Source organism: Enhydra lutris, unplaced genomic scaffold, assembly GCF_002288905.1.
Source record: "Enhydra lutris kenyoni isolate GAN:26980312 unplaced genomic scaffold, ASM228890v2 scaffoldscaffold9, whole genome shotgun sequence".
Taxonomy (NCBI): domain Eukaryota; kingdom Metazoa; phylum Chordata; class Mammalia; order Carnivora; family Mustelidae; genus Enhydra; species Enhydra lutris.
Genome location: NW_019154093.1, coordinates 76,193,117 through 76,212,677, shown reverse-complemented (window position 1 = coordinate 76,212,677; position 19,561 = coordinate 76,193,117). Strand labels below are relative to the sequence as shown.

Sequence of the window (19,561 nt, the reverse complement as noted above, 5' to 3'; positions counted from 1 at the left end):
AACATTAAAACCAGAAGGCAGTATGTTCAGCCACATAAGAACAAGCTATAAAATTTAATAATTCACAACATCCACTCTGAAATCTTATGGCAGTCCGTTATTTATTTATTTTTGAATATTTTATTTATTTATTTGACAGAGAGAGAGATCACAAGTAGGCAGAGAGGCAGGCAGAGAGGGAGGGGGAAGCAGGCTTCCTGCTGAGCAGAGAGCCGGAGCCACCCAGGGCCGCTCTGGCAGGCTTTTAAAGCAGCGCATCACAATGGCACGATCATTTCATCTGTTTGACAAGTCTTTACTGTCTGTCTGTAAGCCCTACGCTGGGTGCAGAGGATACAGTGATTAGCAAAATAGACACATTTGGTTTCTAAGGCTGAAAAGCAAAGAGAAAATAAGGTTGGCTTAGTTTTTCCATTCGAGCCAGCCATCCCCCCACCATCCCACCTCAATTGTGAAGGGGTTGAGGCCCACAAGTTTTTGTAAAAGTCAACTGTAATATTGATATGGGGAACTGCCTTCCGGAGCCCCAGTGCCGACAGGGGTAGATCTTTAGCTGAGTGTCTTTAACACATGTTGCCAAACTACTGGAGTTTTCTAAAATCTGATTGCTATTTATAATAATAATGCTCCTAGAAAATGCTTTCTGGGTTTTACAAGGAGTCATTGGTATGAGCCAAGCACTTCCCAGTGCAGCTTAGGCAGAGAACTCTTCGGGTTCTAAGCTGGTAACACCTATGGGCAGGAGAGCCAGGTTCTCAGATGAGAACCAAGAGAAGAAATGAGAAAACAACAGGCAATACAAATGAGAATTAGGAACGAGCTCAAACTTCCCCCAATCCTTTTCTCTCTTCTCTTCATTGAGCAGAAAAATACGGGATAAGAAATGGGAGCGTGTCCTGGGTTTAATCAGTTTATGACTACTGGTAACAATGGGATGGGATTATGAGAAACAGAATAGTTTCCAGGGATGTACAGGGAAAGGAAGAAAATTCACTAATAGTGACAAAAAGGGGAGGCCTGTGGAAGCGGCAGAAATGAGTCACCAGCCAGAGTGAACATTTATATGCAATGTAAGTTGGCAGGGGAGTCATTAAAAAACTAGGCACCACTGAGGGCACACTAAAGTCATCCATTCATAATATTAGCGACCACTGACTGTTCCTTGGATATGGGGAATGTGGTATGCACTGAAAGAATCTACATAAAGGGTAAAAAATGGCTCCCATGCTGTTGCAGGATCTGCAATGCCCGGCAAATTACAATATTACACACAAATACTAGTTAGTAATCATTTATTCTTATTACAGAAAAGGAAGCTGTGCTCCAGACAGATTGAATGATGTGACCAAAGTCATACAGTTCTAATTAGCAGTATGGGAGGCAAAGACGCAGGCAATGAGCTTTAACGTATGTGACTCGGCATGTGTCAAAGCCATAAACGTGATCCCCAGGGAGCCGCGCAAACCCAAGACTGAAGCAAGCAGGGAAAGGAAGAACAGAAAACAGACTCCCTCCCTACCTCCGCCCCCCCACATAGCAGAAGGGAACTGCCTCATGCACTCTGGAGAACGAAACCACTGGAAATTACTTATCACATACGACAAAGCTACCAGGGAAAACAAAACAAAACAAAAAAACCAATAGTTTTCGGTGATAAACTACCCTGAGGCATACTCATTAGACAGAAATGTCAGTCTTTTTCAGTTATTCTTGAAAAACACATTAGCATGTCACTTTAAGAGCACATAGAAATAATAGGCTTAGATTTAATTTTATCACAATTATAATTTTAGAGTAATCAAAGAAAAGACTACCCAGATATGACCAAACAAACAACACATTTACTCTGTATCAGTGCATGAAGGGAAAAAGGCTTTTTGTATGAACTCTTTTGAGTGGTTATTATTGGCTACTTAGGAAATCACTGATTCTCTAAGCTTCCTTGAAATTATCTAGAAAATTATCTTTGTTGCTGTAAAAAAATTCTTCATGGGGCGCCTGGGGGGCTCAGTGGGTTAAGCCTCTGCCTTGGCTCAGGTCTTGGTCTCAGGGTCCTGGGATGCATCGGGCTCTCTGCTCACTGGGGAGCCTGCTTCCCCCCAACCCCTGCCCACCGCCCTGCCTGCCTTTCTGTCTACTTGTGATCTCTGTCTGTCAAATAAATAAATAAAATCTTTTAAAAAAAATCTTCAACAATGGAGCCTCATATGAACACACATGAAATAAATATTAATGCAATATTTTAAAAAGCAGATAATTTTGAAAACAAAACAAAACAAAAAAACCCAAAATACTTCATAAACTTTTTACCAGTGAGTTTTAAGGTGTATACGGATCTAACCTCTAATTAAAATTTGAGACTATAAACCTCTTCTTAGATCCTTAGTCTGGGGTGAGCGCTCTGCAGGGGCTACTCTCTCCAGCATGCTCGAGTCTCTCTTCTTTGGCCATTTCTCCTCCCTCTCTTCCTCCTGCTGCTCACACAGATACCTTTACTGTCTTTTCTCTGCATCTGCAAATCTGATCTCAGAACAGATTGGGAAACATCCTCACAACGGTGTAAAGGGTTCATGAAACTTGAAAGGAGGTATACCCCCTTATATTTATTAAATTAGACTTTATTTTTTTAGAGCAGTTTTATTTTTTGTCTTTTTACTTATTTTTTTTTTTAAAGATTTTGTTTATTTATTTGACAGAGATCACAAGTCGGCAGAGAGGAGGAAGCAGGCTTCCCGCTGAGCAGAGAGCCCAATGTGGGACTCGATCCCAGGACCCTGAGACCACGACCAGAGCGGAAGGCAGAGGCTCAACCCAATGAGCCACCCAAGCGCCCCTTACTTATTATTTTTAAGTAGGTTCCAAGCCCAGTATGGAGCCCAATGCGGGGCTTGAACTCATGACCCTGAGATCAAGATCTGAGCTGAGATCCAGAGTTGGATGCTTGACTGACTGAGCCACCCAGGCACCCCTATGAGAGCAGTTTTAGGCTCACAGAAAAACTGAGTGGAAAGCAGAGTTTCTACATATGTCATACCTGCCTCCCCCCTCCCCCTTATGTCTTAACAGATATCAAATACTAAAACAACAGTAAGAATTCTTTATCTGGGGTCTAGGGAATCCAGAGATGGTCTTCATGGAGTCCTTGATCACCCAGATATTATAACCTGAATTTTGGTATATGGACATATATACATTTTTTAGGAAGCAAGTCTCATTGCGTTCTGAAGCAGCTGGCATTCAAAAATGGTTAAGGCCTCTAAGCCAAAGAATGAAGTTCAAGTTCCAGACATGAGGTAGAGAGACTAAAGAACTATTTTGGGGTCAGAAAGGCTTTACCAGCATCCTTAAAAGCACACCACACAGGTAGCTGCCAGAGCAAGTATCAATATGTACAACCAGACCTTGAACTTCAACAGGGGCTACAGAAATAGGTTAAAACAGGTTAAAAAAATTTCAACCCATAAAATGACTTTCAAAACATACGATGACCTCTTTTTTTTTTTTTTTTTTTTTTGGTTTAACACACCTTTAAAGCCTCTATCACAAGGTCCCTTGCTTCAAGCTCTCCTTCAAGAATACTGAATAGCGTTAGGAGTTCAGGCTTGCTGAGTTTTTCCAGATTCATCCTGAAAGCCTAAAACAAAGACAACGATCAGACAAGCTCCAGAAGACAGAGTGAGTTTGATATTACTAAAGAAAAAAATAAAGTGAGTCAGACAAGAAAAGAACAATAATTACAGTAAAAAATGGTTTAAGATGGCAAACAGTACAATTAAGTAGAAGAAATAAGAGCCTCTGATGTTAATCATAAACTGAGCAGTAAGGGAAAATAAAATTCACCTTAATTACGGATTTCATCACTATTCAAAAGATCAATTTTTCATCATTTTTCCTCCAAGCATATTTACGAACATCCTGGGAGGTCTCAGAAAGAGTTAGTCATGAGTTTTGTTACTAGAAGCACAGGTAAAATTCTGTTACCATGAACACTATTTCACCAGAAAATCATGAGATCATGAAAAGACTTCCCAGTTTTAGAGAACCAAATTCCTAAACTGTTTATAAAACATTCTGGCATCCCTCTGAAGTTGGATGAAACAAAACCTGGGCAAAGACAATGGCTGGTGGCAGTATGGGAGACAATTGTTTTTAAACCATCTGCTTTCACGTGATAGGTGTTCTCTCTGAAATAGAGTTTAAAAGGAAAAACACCTACCATGGTATTTATATTTCATATAGTAAAATAAGACTTCAATGCAACCATCATACAAATATACTTTCAAATAATTTTTTAAAATATACCCTCCTTATTAAACATCTTAACTGGACAGACTACTACAAACTGAATTTATCTGACTCAGCAAGGTCATGTTTCCAAGAAGTCTTGTATCTTCTGAAATATGTTAAATGGCAAACTGTATACCACAGACTCAATCCTTTCTATAAGATTAATTTCTCAAAAATCACAAAGAGACAGAAGTTAGACTGCTACACAATTTTCCAAGGGTCTTCTGACCAGTGGGTATGGTGAGATACATTTTGTAACTTCCGAGGCTGAGCAAATACTACTTTCCTTTTCCCTCTTTTTACTTCCAAATTGTCACTCTCATATAGTTTCCTTTAAAGTGAATTACAACATGACTAGTTCACACACCCTCCAGTAATTCCCAACTCTTATGAGCACATGAAATTTTAGGAGGCAGACAAAAGAGTCATTGATTCCTTCCAGAGCTACCGCCTCTCAGTGAGGGAGAGCATGTAGGGAAGGCCTACTTCACTGTTGTTAGATTGTGTTCCAAGACATGCCGTACGAATCTTTCGCCACATGGCAAAATATGTTCCATCTAACTTCAGTTTTAACTGTTAACTTTCTAACTACCCGAGTTTTAGCAGCTGGTTAAGTGGTCCTCACTTTGAGATTAGAGAAGACCTCTCACATCAGGTATTTTAAACATAACTAAAAAAACAAACACACAACCACATAAATCTAATAAAGCCACACACTTAATTTAAGATGGGATGCTGGAAAGAGCTTTGCAGTCAGATAGATGCCAGGTCTGTATAACCTTAGCTGTGTGATTTGGGGCAAGTGTTCTGATTCTCGGTTTTCTTATCTGTGAAAGAGGGATGATGGTATCAAACTCATAGGGTTGCTGGGAAGACCGGGTTAATAAATGTAAAACATCTCGCCAAATTCCCGATACAAGCTGAACAATGGTCTAATTATTAATAACTAGTATCCTCTCTCATTTTCCACAAGAATTCTAAGAAAGGCATTATCAAAATTGGGGGCAGCCAAGATCAATGACCTCAGAAATACCTTCAAGCTGCCCTTTTGTGGTTTGGAAACACAAGTGGAGAGGGGTGATAGCATCCTGGAGTGAAGAACAGTGAGGAATTTAAGCCACCAGTTGAGTCACACTGGTTTCGTGGATGAAACCCTTCCCCCTCTTCCTGACGGTTTCATGGTTCAATCTCGCAGAGATTAAAAAGCAGAGGAAAAATCCCATCATTTTATGCCCATTCCCTTCCCTCCCATGATGTTAAGCAGAATAATAGGCACTTGGAAAAGTACTCTGTAAACACCAGCTACCCTGAGGAAATGAACAGGTTGCAGAAACACCAAAATAATAATGGTAGTGTTCACACGTATTCTCCTTTTTTTCCTTCAGTATCTTTGTAGTCCTTCAAAACTCTTATTTAGAGATCTAAAACTGGGGCTGAAGGAAGCAGTGCCCGGTGAGGAAAGCTTAACAGACCGGGAGCGAGGTGTGCAGAATTTCAGTCTGGGCTCTGCCACTGAGCAGCTCTATGGCCGTGGGGACAAAAGTTACCTAGTTGCTCTGGCTCGGAGTTTCCTCACAGGTAAAATCAGACAGACTAGATCATCTCTAAAGTCCTTCTGGTTTCCATTCCAAACTTTCATGGGTAAAAATCCAGAACTAATTGTTAGAGAATGCAGTGAAATAAGAATAAAGTGAATATACAATAAACTAAAACAGTACCTAAATCAAAGTCTTGGATCTGTTGTGATAAATATACGTCCTCATAAAAGAGGAAAATTGAAACAATCTTCAGAGTCACTTAACTATTCAGCCTAGGCAAGAAAAAATTCCAATCTTTGTCAATGGCATAAAGCACTATAATCTTGTTATCTGCATTTGTAAATCACTTCGCCACACAAATCTTAGTATCTGGAACAATCTGCTAATATGTACCCACTCGTCCAGCTGAGTGTCTACATAAGGTAAATACAATACAAATATGACACAGGAGGAAAAAAGGGGTCACAGCTCTGTAACTGAAAAACCAATAGGTCTGTTTTCACATACTCTTATAACCTTTCTTTGGAAATACTAAAAATCAGCAGTTCTTTGCTGTTCTTCATATTTGAATCCAATCTTAAATTTGCAATAAATTTAATATAAACGAAAGACCATAAAACCACAGCATGTTTTAGGGGAATAGCGATATTCCTGGGAGTGGGGGTAAAGGTGAGGGGTGGGGATGATACTGACCTGATAAGTGGCAGTTACACTTTCCGCCTCGAGGATAAATTCTTAAGGTCTTCTTCAGTTAAAATTTGGGAAAATCGGCAAATATATTTAAAATACCATCAGCATGGTGGAAGAGTGTCCGATGCTGCAAAATAATAAGAAATTTATTTCTATGTTACTATACCATAAATGATTGGATAAACCCCATGAATGTCAACTATCATTACAACTGATAAGGCCTGAGAGGTGTGGGTTGACACAGACAAGAAAGAAAACAGCCACTTCTTCAAGTCGAAGCTGAGTAATAAAACAAAAATACCCCCTGGGGATAAAAAGATATTATATGTTTATGAAAAAGAAAAATTAAAAAAAAATACCATGCATCTGACTTCCTTTTTGCAATTACAGTTAGGGAAGGTGAGGGCTTTCAAAACCTTTTTTACTTTAAGATGTGCACTGCCATTTTAAGGACTAACTTATGAATGCCCTAGAAGAGAAATGACTTTGTCTCCCTGAATTGACAAAAGCCTATTTGCTTAAATCACCATGACTAATGCACAATACACTCGGATGGAAAAATTACATAATTACAACTGAACTTTTCAAACTGCTAAATTTTGTAAGGTACGCCTTTATACCCTCACCTTCTGCCAGGCAATGAACAGACAAATCAACCTGTCACCATCTGGACTTTGTCTGTAAGGCTAATTCCTCACCTAGCTCCAACTTTTCCCCATTTTTTCCCAAACGTTAAGTGTTGAATTACATGCAAATTCTGTGTTTATATTTTCCTAACAGTATATCAGACCCTGCAAACTTTTTAAAAAATGATAAGACTTTAAATTTTATGAGGAAACACAACTTTTGTCCTATACTTTAAGACACCAACTCTTAAACTTGACTCCCATTCTTGCCTAATATATAAGTGATGTGGCCCAAGATATTTGGAAAAAGGCTGTTGCTAATTCCATATTAATTGTCAGAAGTAAGAGTGCCAGATTTCTGGCACGTCGTCATCTACAGACTCGTTCTCCACTTGCTTTCTGAATGAGCTGTTACTTGTCACTGTCATGATCCATTAAGTAACATTGAAAGACAAGATCATTTCAACCAGATGCTCAGTTCATTCCTTCCATTTGAAAGTCTCCAAGACACAACTTTCCTTAGAGTTTAGAGGCAGATATGTCTGTTCAAGGCATGCCACAGTCTATAAATCTGAAATAAAAACCACTCGTAGACAAGTTGTCTGAATACATTATTATACACTGTGGCACAGCTAACTGTGGCTATAGTAAGCTTTATAGTTTTCTCAATTAAAAAATAAATGTCTATAAGAAAAGAGACAGGGCGCCTGGGTGGCTCAGTGGGTTAAGCCTCTGCCTTCAGCTTAGGTCATGATCTCAGAATCCTGGGGTTGAGTCCCGCACTGGGCTCTCTGCTCAGCAGGGAGGGAGCCTGCTTCCCTTCCTCTCTCTCTGCCTGCCTCTCTGCCTAATTGTGATCTTTCTCTGTGTCAAATAAATAAAATCTTAAAAAAAAAAAAAAAGATAAATTATACATATTTTGCTACCTGGGGTAAAATAAACCTATTTATGGGATAGGTATGAAACTTATTTTTAGGCTATCAATAAATAATTTTAAACACCAGTTTGCCCAGCACACCATTTGGTCTATTCACAGGCTACTTTCCATCAAGCCAGGACCAACAGTCAGGAGTGTGTGAGTCTTTGACACAAACTTTTATGTGCCAACAGTCACAAGAGTGGAGGCTACCAAGAAGGATGCCCTCACCCCTCCCTGACCCTCCTCAGTGGCAGTGCTGATTTTGCCATGGAGGTATGTTGCTGTGGCTTGGGTTCTGTTCATTTTATTCTGACATTTTCCCTTCTCTGGATAATACCCAAGCTCCATTCGTTCTGGTTCTGGTTGCTCCTTTTCGTTCTTGACGAAGCCCCAGGTTTTGCTCTAGAAATCTGAATTAATTCTACAGGAGAGCAGGAGTTGCTGCCTTTTTTTAATCACAGAGACACTGGTTGGCAGAAAAAGAAACACCCTAGGTTTCTATAGCTATGTAAGCAGGAGGGCAGGGCAGGGTGGAGTGCAAGTACATGTTTGTATATCTAGTATCTGGGTGTGTGTATGTCTTTATGTGGAACAGTAGGCTTGACTTCTAAATAGTGGGTAGTATGGGGCATGAAAGAGGGAAAGCACATTTTTGGTAAGTCTTAGGTACTTCTGGACATAGAAACACCTTAAAAAAATCTACACAGATCTGGGTTTGTTTTTTTTTTTTTTCTTTTTTAAGTCAACTTGGCTAGTATAAAAAACAAATCAGTTGTTTTGCCCAGAAAATCACACTTGCAAACTGCATAAAAATCACTTCTTTAATATATACTGAGACATCAAATTTAAAAAAACTTATACTTGGGCTGCAACTGACTGGGATTCAGGCCATTTAGTAAGTTTTTAGTATTAGCAATAAAACAGAAAGCAAATTTGCTCCCACTATGTGAGGATTTTCACATACATATCAGCTAAGGCAACATATAGGAGGCCAATTAATTCTTAAAATTCAGAGTCAACACTGACATACAAAATGGGTGTTTTTGAGAGCTTTCCACTAGATAATGTACTTTCTTAAAAATCCAGAATATATGAAACTTAAAAAATAAAATAAACATGTCATATTTATAAATACTAAATCTAAATATGGACAAAAATGCACTGCTATTTTTAAAAATGTATCCAAAGCAACCTACTATCTGGGGGTGGAAGGCGTTGACACATTACCTCGACTATCTCAAAAAGATTTGTTTCCCCATCCTCTGGCACTTCTAGTTTTTCGGAAGGGTTATTTATGCATTTGGGGGTAAGAGAGTGACAACATTCCAAACTGTATTTCTCATTCTGCTTTTGGCATTTTAGGATTAGTCTAGGGAAGAAAAACATGTCAAAATACTATCAGAAAATAATTTTCTGACCAAGAAAGCAGATCTTTTGTATGTTTACTAAAGAGAGTTGTTTTTGCTATTATTATTTACAAAGGTTCTAAAACAAAGGTATAAAAACAAATATCATTTTATTGAATTCTACAATACTAAGCAATATAAGCTTTACTACAAATGTCAAATAAATCTTTCAGTTGAAGATAAAAGATATTACTGGACTATTTGGATCCTTACGTGTCTATGTGTTTTAATAAGTGTTTGGACTAGGGGTGTCTGGGTGCCTCAGTCAGTTAAGTTCCAACTCTTGATTTCCGCACAAGTCATGATCTCAGGGTTGTGAGATCAAGCCCTGCATTGGGCTCCACGCAGAGTGTGAGCCTGCTTAAGATTCTCCCTTTCCCTTCGCTCCCACCCCCTGCTCGCTCTCTCTCGGAAAAACAAACAAACAAACAAACAAACAAACCACAAAACTGTTTGGGCTAAATTGGATGCCTGCCCCCATTCATATATTCAAGTCTTGATCCCCAACACCTCAGAATATAATGCATTTGGAGACAGGGTCTTTAAAGAGGGAATTAAGTTAAAATGCGGTTATTAGGGTAGGCCCTAATCTACTATGGCTGGTAGCCTTATAAGAGGGGAAACCTGGATACAAACAAGGGACAGGGAAAGACCATGTGAAAGAGGGTCATCTACGAGTATAAGAGAGAGGCCTCAGAAGAAACCAATCCTGCTGACACATTTCCAATTTCTAGCCTACAGGATTTCGAGAAAATAAATTTCTGTTGTTCAAGCCATCCGGTCTGCCTTGTTATGGTAGTCTAAGCAAATGAATACAACATGTTAACCATTTACTACTTTACAGACTCTTAGAGCAACTAGATCTGAGCCTTCCCATTACTAGGAGAGTGCTATACACTTCTCAGAATGCCTTGCTTTGTCTTATTGCTATCAGTTTGTTTTTTCAAGCCACACTATAGATAGTATTATATAAAACAAAATGGTCTCAAAACAGTTTTGAAGATTATAAATTTCACGACCCTGAAATGTAATATGAATAATACACTTAGAAAGAAATTGCAACAGTGCTAAGGGATCGAGATGATTGTGTATCGATAGTCAATACAGACTTTGAAGTAGGCCTCAAGAAACCAGTTCTGTAATGAAGCTAATTAATGTCGACATTTAAAATACTTTCAGTACTCTATTCAAACATACTCTATTCACAGCAGATTCTAGAATGCCAAATTTTCTGGATTTATGTTTAGTGCAGAAATGAATAATGATATAATTGAGCCTATCAATGTTAATCACCACCACCTCAGAGTTTTATAGCAGAGTTTTCCAAGAAGAATTCAAGCAGGAATAGTTTTAACAAAAAAGATATTAATCGAGCTAAATAAAAACAAAACAAAAAAGATAAACATTAATGTGTTCCAGGCAGTGTTCCAAGTACCTACCATGAATTAATTCAATCCCCACAACAACCTTAGATGACAGATGCTACAACCACCATCACATCCCCATCTTACAGACTAGAAAAGTGAGGTACAGAGGCTAAATAACTTGCTCGAAGTCTCCGATATAGTATGCGGCAGAAATGGGATTTGAGCCTAAGTAATTTGATTCCAGTGGCTTCCTTAACAACCACTGCGACTTGGTAACCATTGTTCACATCTGATCTTCTCCTTTTACCAGCTTTATGAACTGTATGGTAGAAAAACCTCTCTAAAACGTGATCCACAAATCTGGAAGGGACCTCAGCAATAATCTCATTTGGCACTCTTCATTTTACAGATGAAAACTGAGGCCAGGGTTGTTCAGTGAATTCCTGAAGATTACAGTTAAATAGTAAAGCTATGTTTTCTATAGATCCGGTCTAATCCACCTTCTGGGACACCATGTTTTCTATAGATCCAGTCTAATCCACCTTCTGGGACACCATGATGGATATGAGATTTTTGTTTTGTTTTGCTCTGTTTGAAGACTCCTGCATCTCTGGTCTATCTCTTTCTGTGTGTGAATATCCATCTCCTCTCACTATGTGTGTATGTGTATATGTCTGTTTCTCTCATTGTTTCTCTTATTTGTTGCCAATAAGATTTATAGGAGTATTGAGGAAAACAAGGAAGTGGCCTCATGCCCATAAACAAATATTCAAACATCTCTCCCCCAAAATGAGGACATTTAGCACAACGCTATTAAAAACAGGTCTGTCTACCTGGATATCTGTTACACCCTTTCAAGTATTCTCATCTGAGACAAGACCAAACCAGAAGAACTACATTAGTTAAGCTACTGGAATGTATGTTAATGAAAATGAATAATAGATTTTACATTAATATTTTTCATTAAAAATGTCTTTTAGCATTGGAAAAATACCAGAAGTATGAACCATTAAGTATATGCCGGTTGACTTTATTTAGCTTAAATGAAATTATAACAAGATTCATTGACATATACATCTGTCTGTATCATCTATCTGCCTATCATTCCCCTAAACTTCTGTATTTCTGAAATAATGCCACCATGAGTTGTAAAATACTACAACAAAGAAAAAAAATAACATATAGATTGATTTTCTTTCCAGTAAAATGATTGATGGGCCACAATTCTAGGAACAGCCTGAAATACAAAAACCCTTCAAATGTCAATGTAAAAGGAAGTTGTTGACTCCATCAGGATTCCAAACCGAAGAAACAGAACATACATACAAGCCATAAAACAATCAAGGTATCTGTATTGTAGCTATGCTCATAACCTGATTCTCCTAGAACTGTAAAAAATTCCACAATAAATATTATAACTGTGTGTGTTTTACCTTTTAAATTTTGTCTTCCTTTTTAAATGAAAATTTTTTTTTTTTTTAAGAGAGAGAGAGCGAGAGAGAGAGCATGACTACACAGAAGTAGGGGGAGGCAGGACGGTGCAGGGAGAGGGAGAGAGAGAATCAATGTGGGGCCCAACTCGAGGTTAGATCTCAGGACCCTGAGATCATGACCTGAGCTGAAATCAAGAGTCAGAAGCTTAATCGACGGAGCCACCCAGCCACCCTTTAATTTTTGTATTCTAAATCAGATCATGGATTTAAAAAATAAAAGTTTAACAATTTGCTATCAGCTGAAAATTACCAACAATGGACCTAGCAATTGTTTTTGCTCCAAGGTTCCTCAGGGACAGTAATGCTCCTGAGAGGTGGTATGTTGCAGCAAAAAGCTGTGTGGGCTTTGGAGTAGGACAGACCTAGGTTTGCATCCTGGCTCTGCTACTTCAGCATTCCTCTATCCACTTAACCTCTGAGTTTTCAGTTCTTCATTTATAAAATGGGCTAATACTAACTACTTTAACAGGATGTCGACCAGTTAAAATGAGTAGCTGGTCAGTTCTCATCCCTGGAGCACATATGTGGCTTCATTAGCAAAGATAATGAAGTTTACTTTTCCTGTGAGTTGCCATTTTCTATTATTCATGTGTCTAATTTAGAAATCAAAACAAGTTTACTCCTTCTGACTTGGCAGGTTGAAGGTCAGAACTCAGGAATATGCACAGCATTTGTTCAGGCCAATGGTTATCTCCAGACTTGGGAAAAGAAAAGGACATCCTTCTGCCTACACTAGCTTTTTGTGACTTTAGGACACAGGTGAAAAGCATGACTTCATTTCCACAGAATTTTTTACAGCTTTTAATCAAGTCACAATTTTTTTTTCAAGTCACAATTTTAACTTAATGCCTGAGAAATTGATTTTCTAAACATAACATGGCTATTTTTTGTATTATGTTAAATGCATAGTGGATATGTATCTATATTTGTAACCCAGGAGCAATTACGACCTTCTGTTGTATCAGTTCTTCTGTTTTCATATCTGTCTTCTAAGACCTCTCTCCTTGACAAACTCAAGCTGATTAAACTTAGCACCTGGCAGTGTGGTTCAAAGGAGTTTTTTAAAGTATGCTGGTTGGAAAGAAATGTACAGCTCTGAATTACAGCCAGCAAGACTGGGCTTTATCTTCTAGGAAATGAGAAGCCACTAAACATTTTTCATCAGGTAAATTTCATAAGAGAAGCATACTTTTAGGAAGGGAAAGAGCTGATTTGACTGAAAAATTGGAAGCAGAAAAAGTAGTTAAGAGAAAACTTCAACAGCGCAGGGATGAGGCAAAAATGTGTGAAGTAGGATGGCAGCAGTCAGGATGGAAGAGAAATGATGGATGCAGGAGACGTCGTGCAGAATTTATAGTAACTTGGTACTGGTTCCATTCTATGACACAGGAGGCGAAATTATCCCAGCTTGGCTGAACATTTAGACTGATTGACTAGAATGATGACGCCATTAACAGAAACAGGGATGTTAGAAAAGGAACTGGTTTTAGAGGAAAATGGTCACTGATGTGAGACATGCTGAATGAGAAGTCATCAGACTCCCAAGAAGAACGAAATGTGTTAAGAGTCAGTGTAGGGAAGACTAAAGGTTTCGAAGTGGAGAAGTCTTCATGGGTAGAGCCTTTTAAGAAAATTCCTCCTGTGCCTTCAATTTAAGAACAAGAGGCAACAGGAAGGAGCTGATACATGGGATGAGACCTGATCATTTTTGTATCCTCAACTATTAAATCACTTAAGAACCAGATTTGTTCTGTCCTTATTCCTGAACCACCTGCTGCAACAGAAAGGTCTGGCTGGCAGAAACTGAGAGATGGGGCACCCCTTCCCCACACCTCCCCAAAGCAAAGTTAGTGCTTCTCTCTTTTTCCTATAACCTACCAGTCACTTACCCTTTGTTCCTTTCTCTTTTGTAACTTACAGTTCTTACTTCTTGTTAAAACAATTCCTCCCAGCTTGCTTCTCCCTGCCATACTTCTTCCCTGGCTCTCACCAGTCTAGGATGGCAAACCTACAGCACTCTTCAGCCTTGCCCTGCCTAGCAGCTGTGTACAAAGGACCCAAGCAGATGCTCTTAAGGCTCAAGGTCAGAAGTTTTTTTGGTCTGTAAACCCCATCATCCTGTGCTCTCCTATTTTCTTTTCTAGTTTTTATTGAACTCAGTAACAATTAAGGTAACATTCTTTGTGGCTCCACAAGTCAGAAAGGCTTCATTTAGCAGCAAAGGATACATTTAGATGGGAAACTCTGGCTTTGGACCTGAAATACAGAGTTTGGAAATACTTGGCAGAGAGGAACCCTATTACTGCATTCTTTACTTCAATGCCTGCTTGTAGTCCTATTTTCCTCAACCCACACACCCCTGTCCTCAACTCCTCTCACCTCCACTCTTAACTCCTGTCTATTGTTTCTTCTCACCTGTTCCCATCATCGCTCCTTACTTTGGGGGCAGTTGGGGGAGCTGTCTTCAAAAGGCAAAAACCACTTTTGATCAAAATTACCACTGAAAATCCTTAAATCTAACAGAAGGTGCAACCCTGTACTGTCATCCCCATGTCCACAAAACCAATTATAGGACACTGAGGATGGAGGTACTTAAGATGGTAGAGTTTGGATTGTAGCAACTGACAAGTCAGAGAAGACACAAGATGGTTGAATCCCTTGCCTTTCTTTTTCTCAGGCCAAAAAATTCAAGGAAGATAATTTGCATGACAAAATTATGAAATATACACTCTATGAGGCGGACATACATACTCCCCTAAAAATCCTTGTATCCTTGTATCAGATGTCTGAGATCATGATGTATAGAAGCTTTGTTTCCTCAACTTAGGAATCTTAGCTATATACTAAAATAGTTAAAAGCAACCAAATGATAAGTAAAGTCATATACTGATTATTTACTTTCGTTAAAATGCCAAAGGAGTAAAAGAATATTTAACACTAAATTCTGTAATTCACATGCAAAGTGCTAGTAAGGACAGCAATAATACCTACCAATACTGTATGCTTCCTACATGCCAGGAACCTCGCTCTGTGATTATGTATACATTAGTTCATGTAAACCTTAAAAAAAAAAAAAAAAAACTCTAAAAATTACTTCTATGTCACAGCTGAGGAAAATGGGATGTGGTGAGATAGAAAACTGCCCTTGCCTGGGGCACACTTTGTAAAAAAGAGCAGCAGAGCTGGGATTTGAACCCAGGTTTGCCTTTAGAGTTTCTGCTGTCAATTCCCACACTCTATAGCTTCAAAACAAATAAGCCATTTTGTCATTGAAATGCTTTGAACTGCAACTTACAAGATGTGATTTTTAGTTATTAGCAGCAAACATGTAGGAAATAAGAAAAAATGGGCCTTCAGAAACAGCTGACAAGTCATTCCTGGGGTCAACCACCAGAGACTGGACATATTTCCTCTAGAAATAAATCTCTGCTTCTCATATCATGACACCAGATGCCAGTTCAATGGCAACCCCTTGAAACATGGGTCTCCTACACTCAAAAAAGCCAAGAATTCCAATCCTGTTCTGCAAATAAACTGGTAGCATTGCAAACCTGATTCTGCCAAGACACATCCATTATAGACCCGAGTGCACTGGGCCCACCGTATCAGTCCACATGATTCCATTCAGGGACCCAATTCTATTTGTGTCCCTGTTCATGTATTTAGTGCTAGTTCAGAAAAGCACAAAATTGACTAAAAATCCACTTGAAAAAAATCCCAAAGTAGATGCGTAACTTGTCTAAATCAAACACTCGGAAACCATTCTTAAAAACCAGCGATCAGTTCCTAGTGTGCTCTCCTAAATTCACCTCATTCCACTCAGGTCAAAGTCTCAGAGAAATAAAATTCCAAAATGACTAGCAGTGATTACATTAGTAAGTCTGTTTCAGATTTCATTACAGCAAAATTATATATATATAAACAACAGATATTTTCTTATAGGAAATTCAATATTTTAGAGTCACTTAAGATACTGGAGTTTCCTAAGACATCAGGTAGGGAAAATAATGTAAAATCACAGCAAAAAGAAACGGATTATACTAAGTTGTGTCATATCCTATCAGCAATTTATCTTTCTAGTCTACCCTAAGGTGACAGCTTCAAACAAAGTTCAACAAACACCTGTCCCAGGGACTGGGAAACACACAATGATTAAAAAAGAATGACTACTGGGGCACCTGGGTGGCTGAGTGGGTTAAAGCCTCTGCCTTCGGCTCAGGTCATGATCCCAGGGTTCTGGGATAGAGCCCCACATCGGGCTCTCTGCTCAGCGGGGAGCCTGCTTCTCCCTCTCTGCCTGCCTCTCTGCCTACTTGCGATCTCTATCTGTCAAATAAATAAATAAAAATCTAAAAAAAAAAAAAAAAGAATTACTACTACCTGCTCTCAACGATTTTATAATTAAGTCACATAGAGTAGATATATACATAAAATCCTCTGCATACAATGCTTTTCCTCATCTAGTATGACCAAACAGTTGTTGAAAAAGTCAGAGCAAAGATTTCCAAGACCCAAACGTGTATCAGACAGGTCCTGCTTGTTGTGCCAAATAATCAAAGAGCATTATTTGCTTTTTCGTCTCTGCTCATTAAGGCTCTGGCAATCATCACTGCTTTGGTTCTTAGTCTCTTACCTCAGTTTATTTTCTGTTCTCTGCTCATGTAATAAGATATATCTTTTTGGGATTTCCTGTTCTGCTTTTAGTTTCTTTCTGCTGCTTTTGCCGGGGGCCCCATGTCTTACCCTCTCCTATCACAGTAAGTTTTGTTTGCTGGGGAGACCTACCACACGGTTCTTTCTTTGTGCTTTTTTATTGGAGGTCTGGAAACAATCACTGAACAGATCTGTGAGCACTAAGGGTGGCTCTGAAAACTTCAAAGCTAACTATTCAAAAATAATAAACTTCAGGAAGTCTACCTTCAGAAAGTCTAATCAGGAAGGTAAGAGACAGCCATTATAACTGCCCACCATGATTTCAACTCTTTGCATTTCACGGCTATAAGCCTGGCTACAGATAACAGTAGTAAGATAAACTTGAAAGCAAAAGAAACGATGTTAAAAAATATGGCAAATTTTAATACATGGAAGTGCTACCGATAGATGATTACTGGGGATTCAATATCATTAACAATAGGCCAAAATCATCAGTATTTTGCACCTGCTGAAATGAAGGTCAACTTGACAAAGCCTTTATGAGCACAATACAGAGACACTTCTTGGTGGTTACAGGTCCATGAATAGCTGGAGCTGACCTTGCTTTTTATTTATCCTTATCTCTGAGATTTAAACCTGGCTCTTACTTCTCATCCCTTAAATTTTGGCAGGTGATACCTCTGTTACAAAACCAGTCAATAATATCATGTGTGTTTCAGTTTCCTCTGGAAGGAAAAAACCGCCATAAAAAAGGGGCTACAGAGTAACTAAAGGCCACAGAGGGGATTAATGATAAACCTAGATGGCTGAACCTGAATTTTCTTCAAACGCTTCCTGCCTTTTGTTTCAACAGAACTATACCTTCAAGGTTAACTGCAGTCTCCCTGAGCAACGGACCAGCCCACCCTAGACTGGGAGATACTCAGTCCTAATCTAATGCTCTTTGTATACTTATCTACACTGTTTTATTTGAAAACGTGCTATTATTCACTAGCAGTCCAACAATATACACTGCATTCTACCCACGTAAGGCCAACTCTGCAGATAACCAACACACCCACCTATCTGTGAAACAGAAAGGGATGGTTTTTCATCAAGTTCCCAAGGCAGAAATAGGGTAGAAAGGCAAAATGAAACGCGACTCAAACCTGAAAAAGCCTTAGAAGTTGGGTTCTCCCTCAAGGAGCAGAGATTGGAGGGACGGCACAAAGGGTGAAGGGGGAGCGGGGAGTTAGTATTTCTCGTTCCTCCAGAGTCTAAAACAGTCCCGAAGCAGGTGAGCTCTGGGCCCGCGCCACCTTACCCCTCCCCCGCCCAAGGGAAGAGAGGATCCGAGGGGCTTCAAGAGGAAGCCTGAGTATCAGAGCGTGGGGGATGGGAAGAACTGAAGTGGGGGAAGGCCGCTTCTTCTGTGGAGCTGGCTGTCTAGATAGGGTCTTGATTTCTGCCTCACCCATCTTTTTGGGAAAATACTGATTTTTATCCTACGGGTGAAACTAGCTCTGGTCCCACTCTGGCGAGCAGAGACAAGTGTAGGGAGGGATGTCTGGGTTCCCGGGGGTACCGTATGGGGGTGGGGGCGGCAGCCTAGAGAATGGGAACCTGTGCGCTCTCCCCAAGGTTGAGGCGCCGGGCGAGCGGGACCCTTAAACGAGGGGTGTCAGGAGGGAAGCCTCTTATACGGAGCTGGGATTGACGGGGGACAATAAGTAGTTGCGAGGACCTTCGGAGGATGAGGAGCCGCCTCCTCGGGGAATACCGGGAGGCGGAGGAGACGGCCCCGCCCCCTCAGGGGATGGGCGCAAGTGGCAGTTGGGACGGCGGGGGAGGACACCGGTGGTCCTACTCTTGCTTTTCTCTCGAGAACCCGGCCCCCCAGCCACCGCCAAGCCCCAGCCCTGGCGGCTCCTACCTTTTCCCGGCGCTCCGGACTCTGCTCCCCGCCGCCTCCGCCGCCCGCTCCCATCCAAGCCTCCTGAGGCCCCGCCCCTCAACCGCGAGACGGGCGCAATGGCATTCACCAGGGCCAATCGCCACCTCGCTTCCTCAGCACCGGCACCAATCCGCGCCGGCTGGAGGAGGGGCTTCTCCAAAGTCATTTAGGCTCCTCCCGGGGCCCCAAGATCCCTTTTGTTTGGGGAGAGCCGGGCTGGGATTGAGCCCGCGTCACTTCCTGGAGGAAGCGAGCTCCTCCGGCCGGGGCTCCGGGATGGGCTTGCTCCCCTCCCGGCTCGGCTTCTGCAACTTTCCACCTTGTATGCGGTTTCTGGGCAGCACGGTGCCGAGTGCTTTACCCTCCTAGTCTGGGAGGCTTAGGAATGGCGGACTTTGGGAGCTCAGGTTGATTGGGCACATTAACGTTTCATTCTATCCAAAATGTTAATAAATGAAATGCCCTTTGGCGTCTGCTTTAGAATTAGTTGTCACAAACCTGGTAACGTGTCTTTCCTGCTGTCTCTTTCTCTTGGACCAGCTTGTGGGTGTGGTGCTAGAAGCAAGAACGTAAAGATGATAAACCCGGAGACACCCCCACCTCCCCGCCCCAACCCGGCCTTCTCTTTTCCCATTACATTTGGAAGGGA

General features: G+C 40.4%; 1 protein-coding gene across 1 annotated transcript in view; it reads right to left on the bottom strand.

Annotated features, from left to right (window-relative positions):
* LOC111143049 (CTTNBP2 N-terminal like) overlaps positions 1 to 18,934 on the bottom strand; it is a 50,169-nt gene extending 31,235 nt beyond the window's left edge. Inside the window, exons 1-3 of the mRNA XM_022496483.1 lie at positions 18,892 to 18,934; positions 6,519 to 6,642; positions 3,527 to 3,634 (exon numbers count right to left, since the gene is read on the bottom strand). Of these exons, the coding sequence (XP_022352191.1) occupies positions 3,527 to 3,625 (99 nt within the window). The 5' untranslated portion in view covers positions 3,626 to 3,634; positions 6,519 to 6,642; positions 18,892 to 18,934. The remainder of the gene's footprint in view (positions 1 to 3,526; positions 3,635 to 6,518; positions 6,643 to 18,891) is intronic.
* Positions 18,935 to 19,561: the final 627 nt, after the last annotated feature.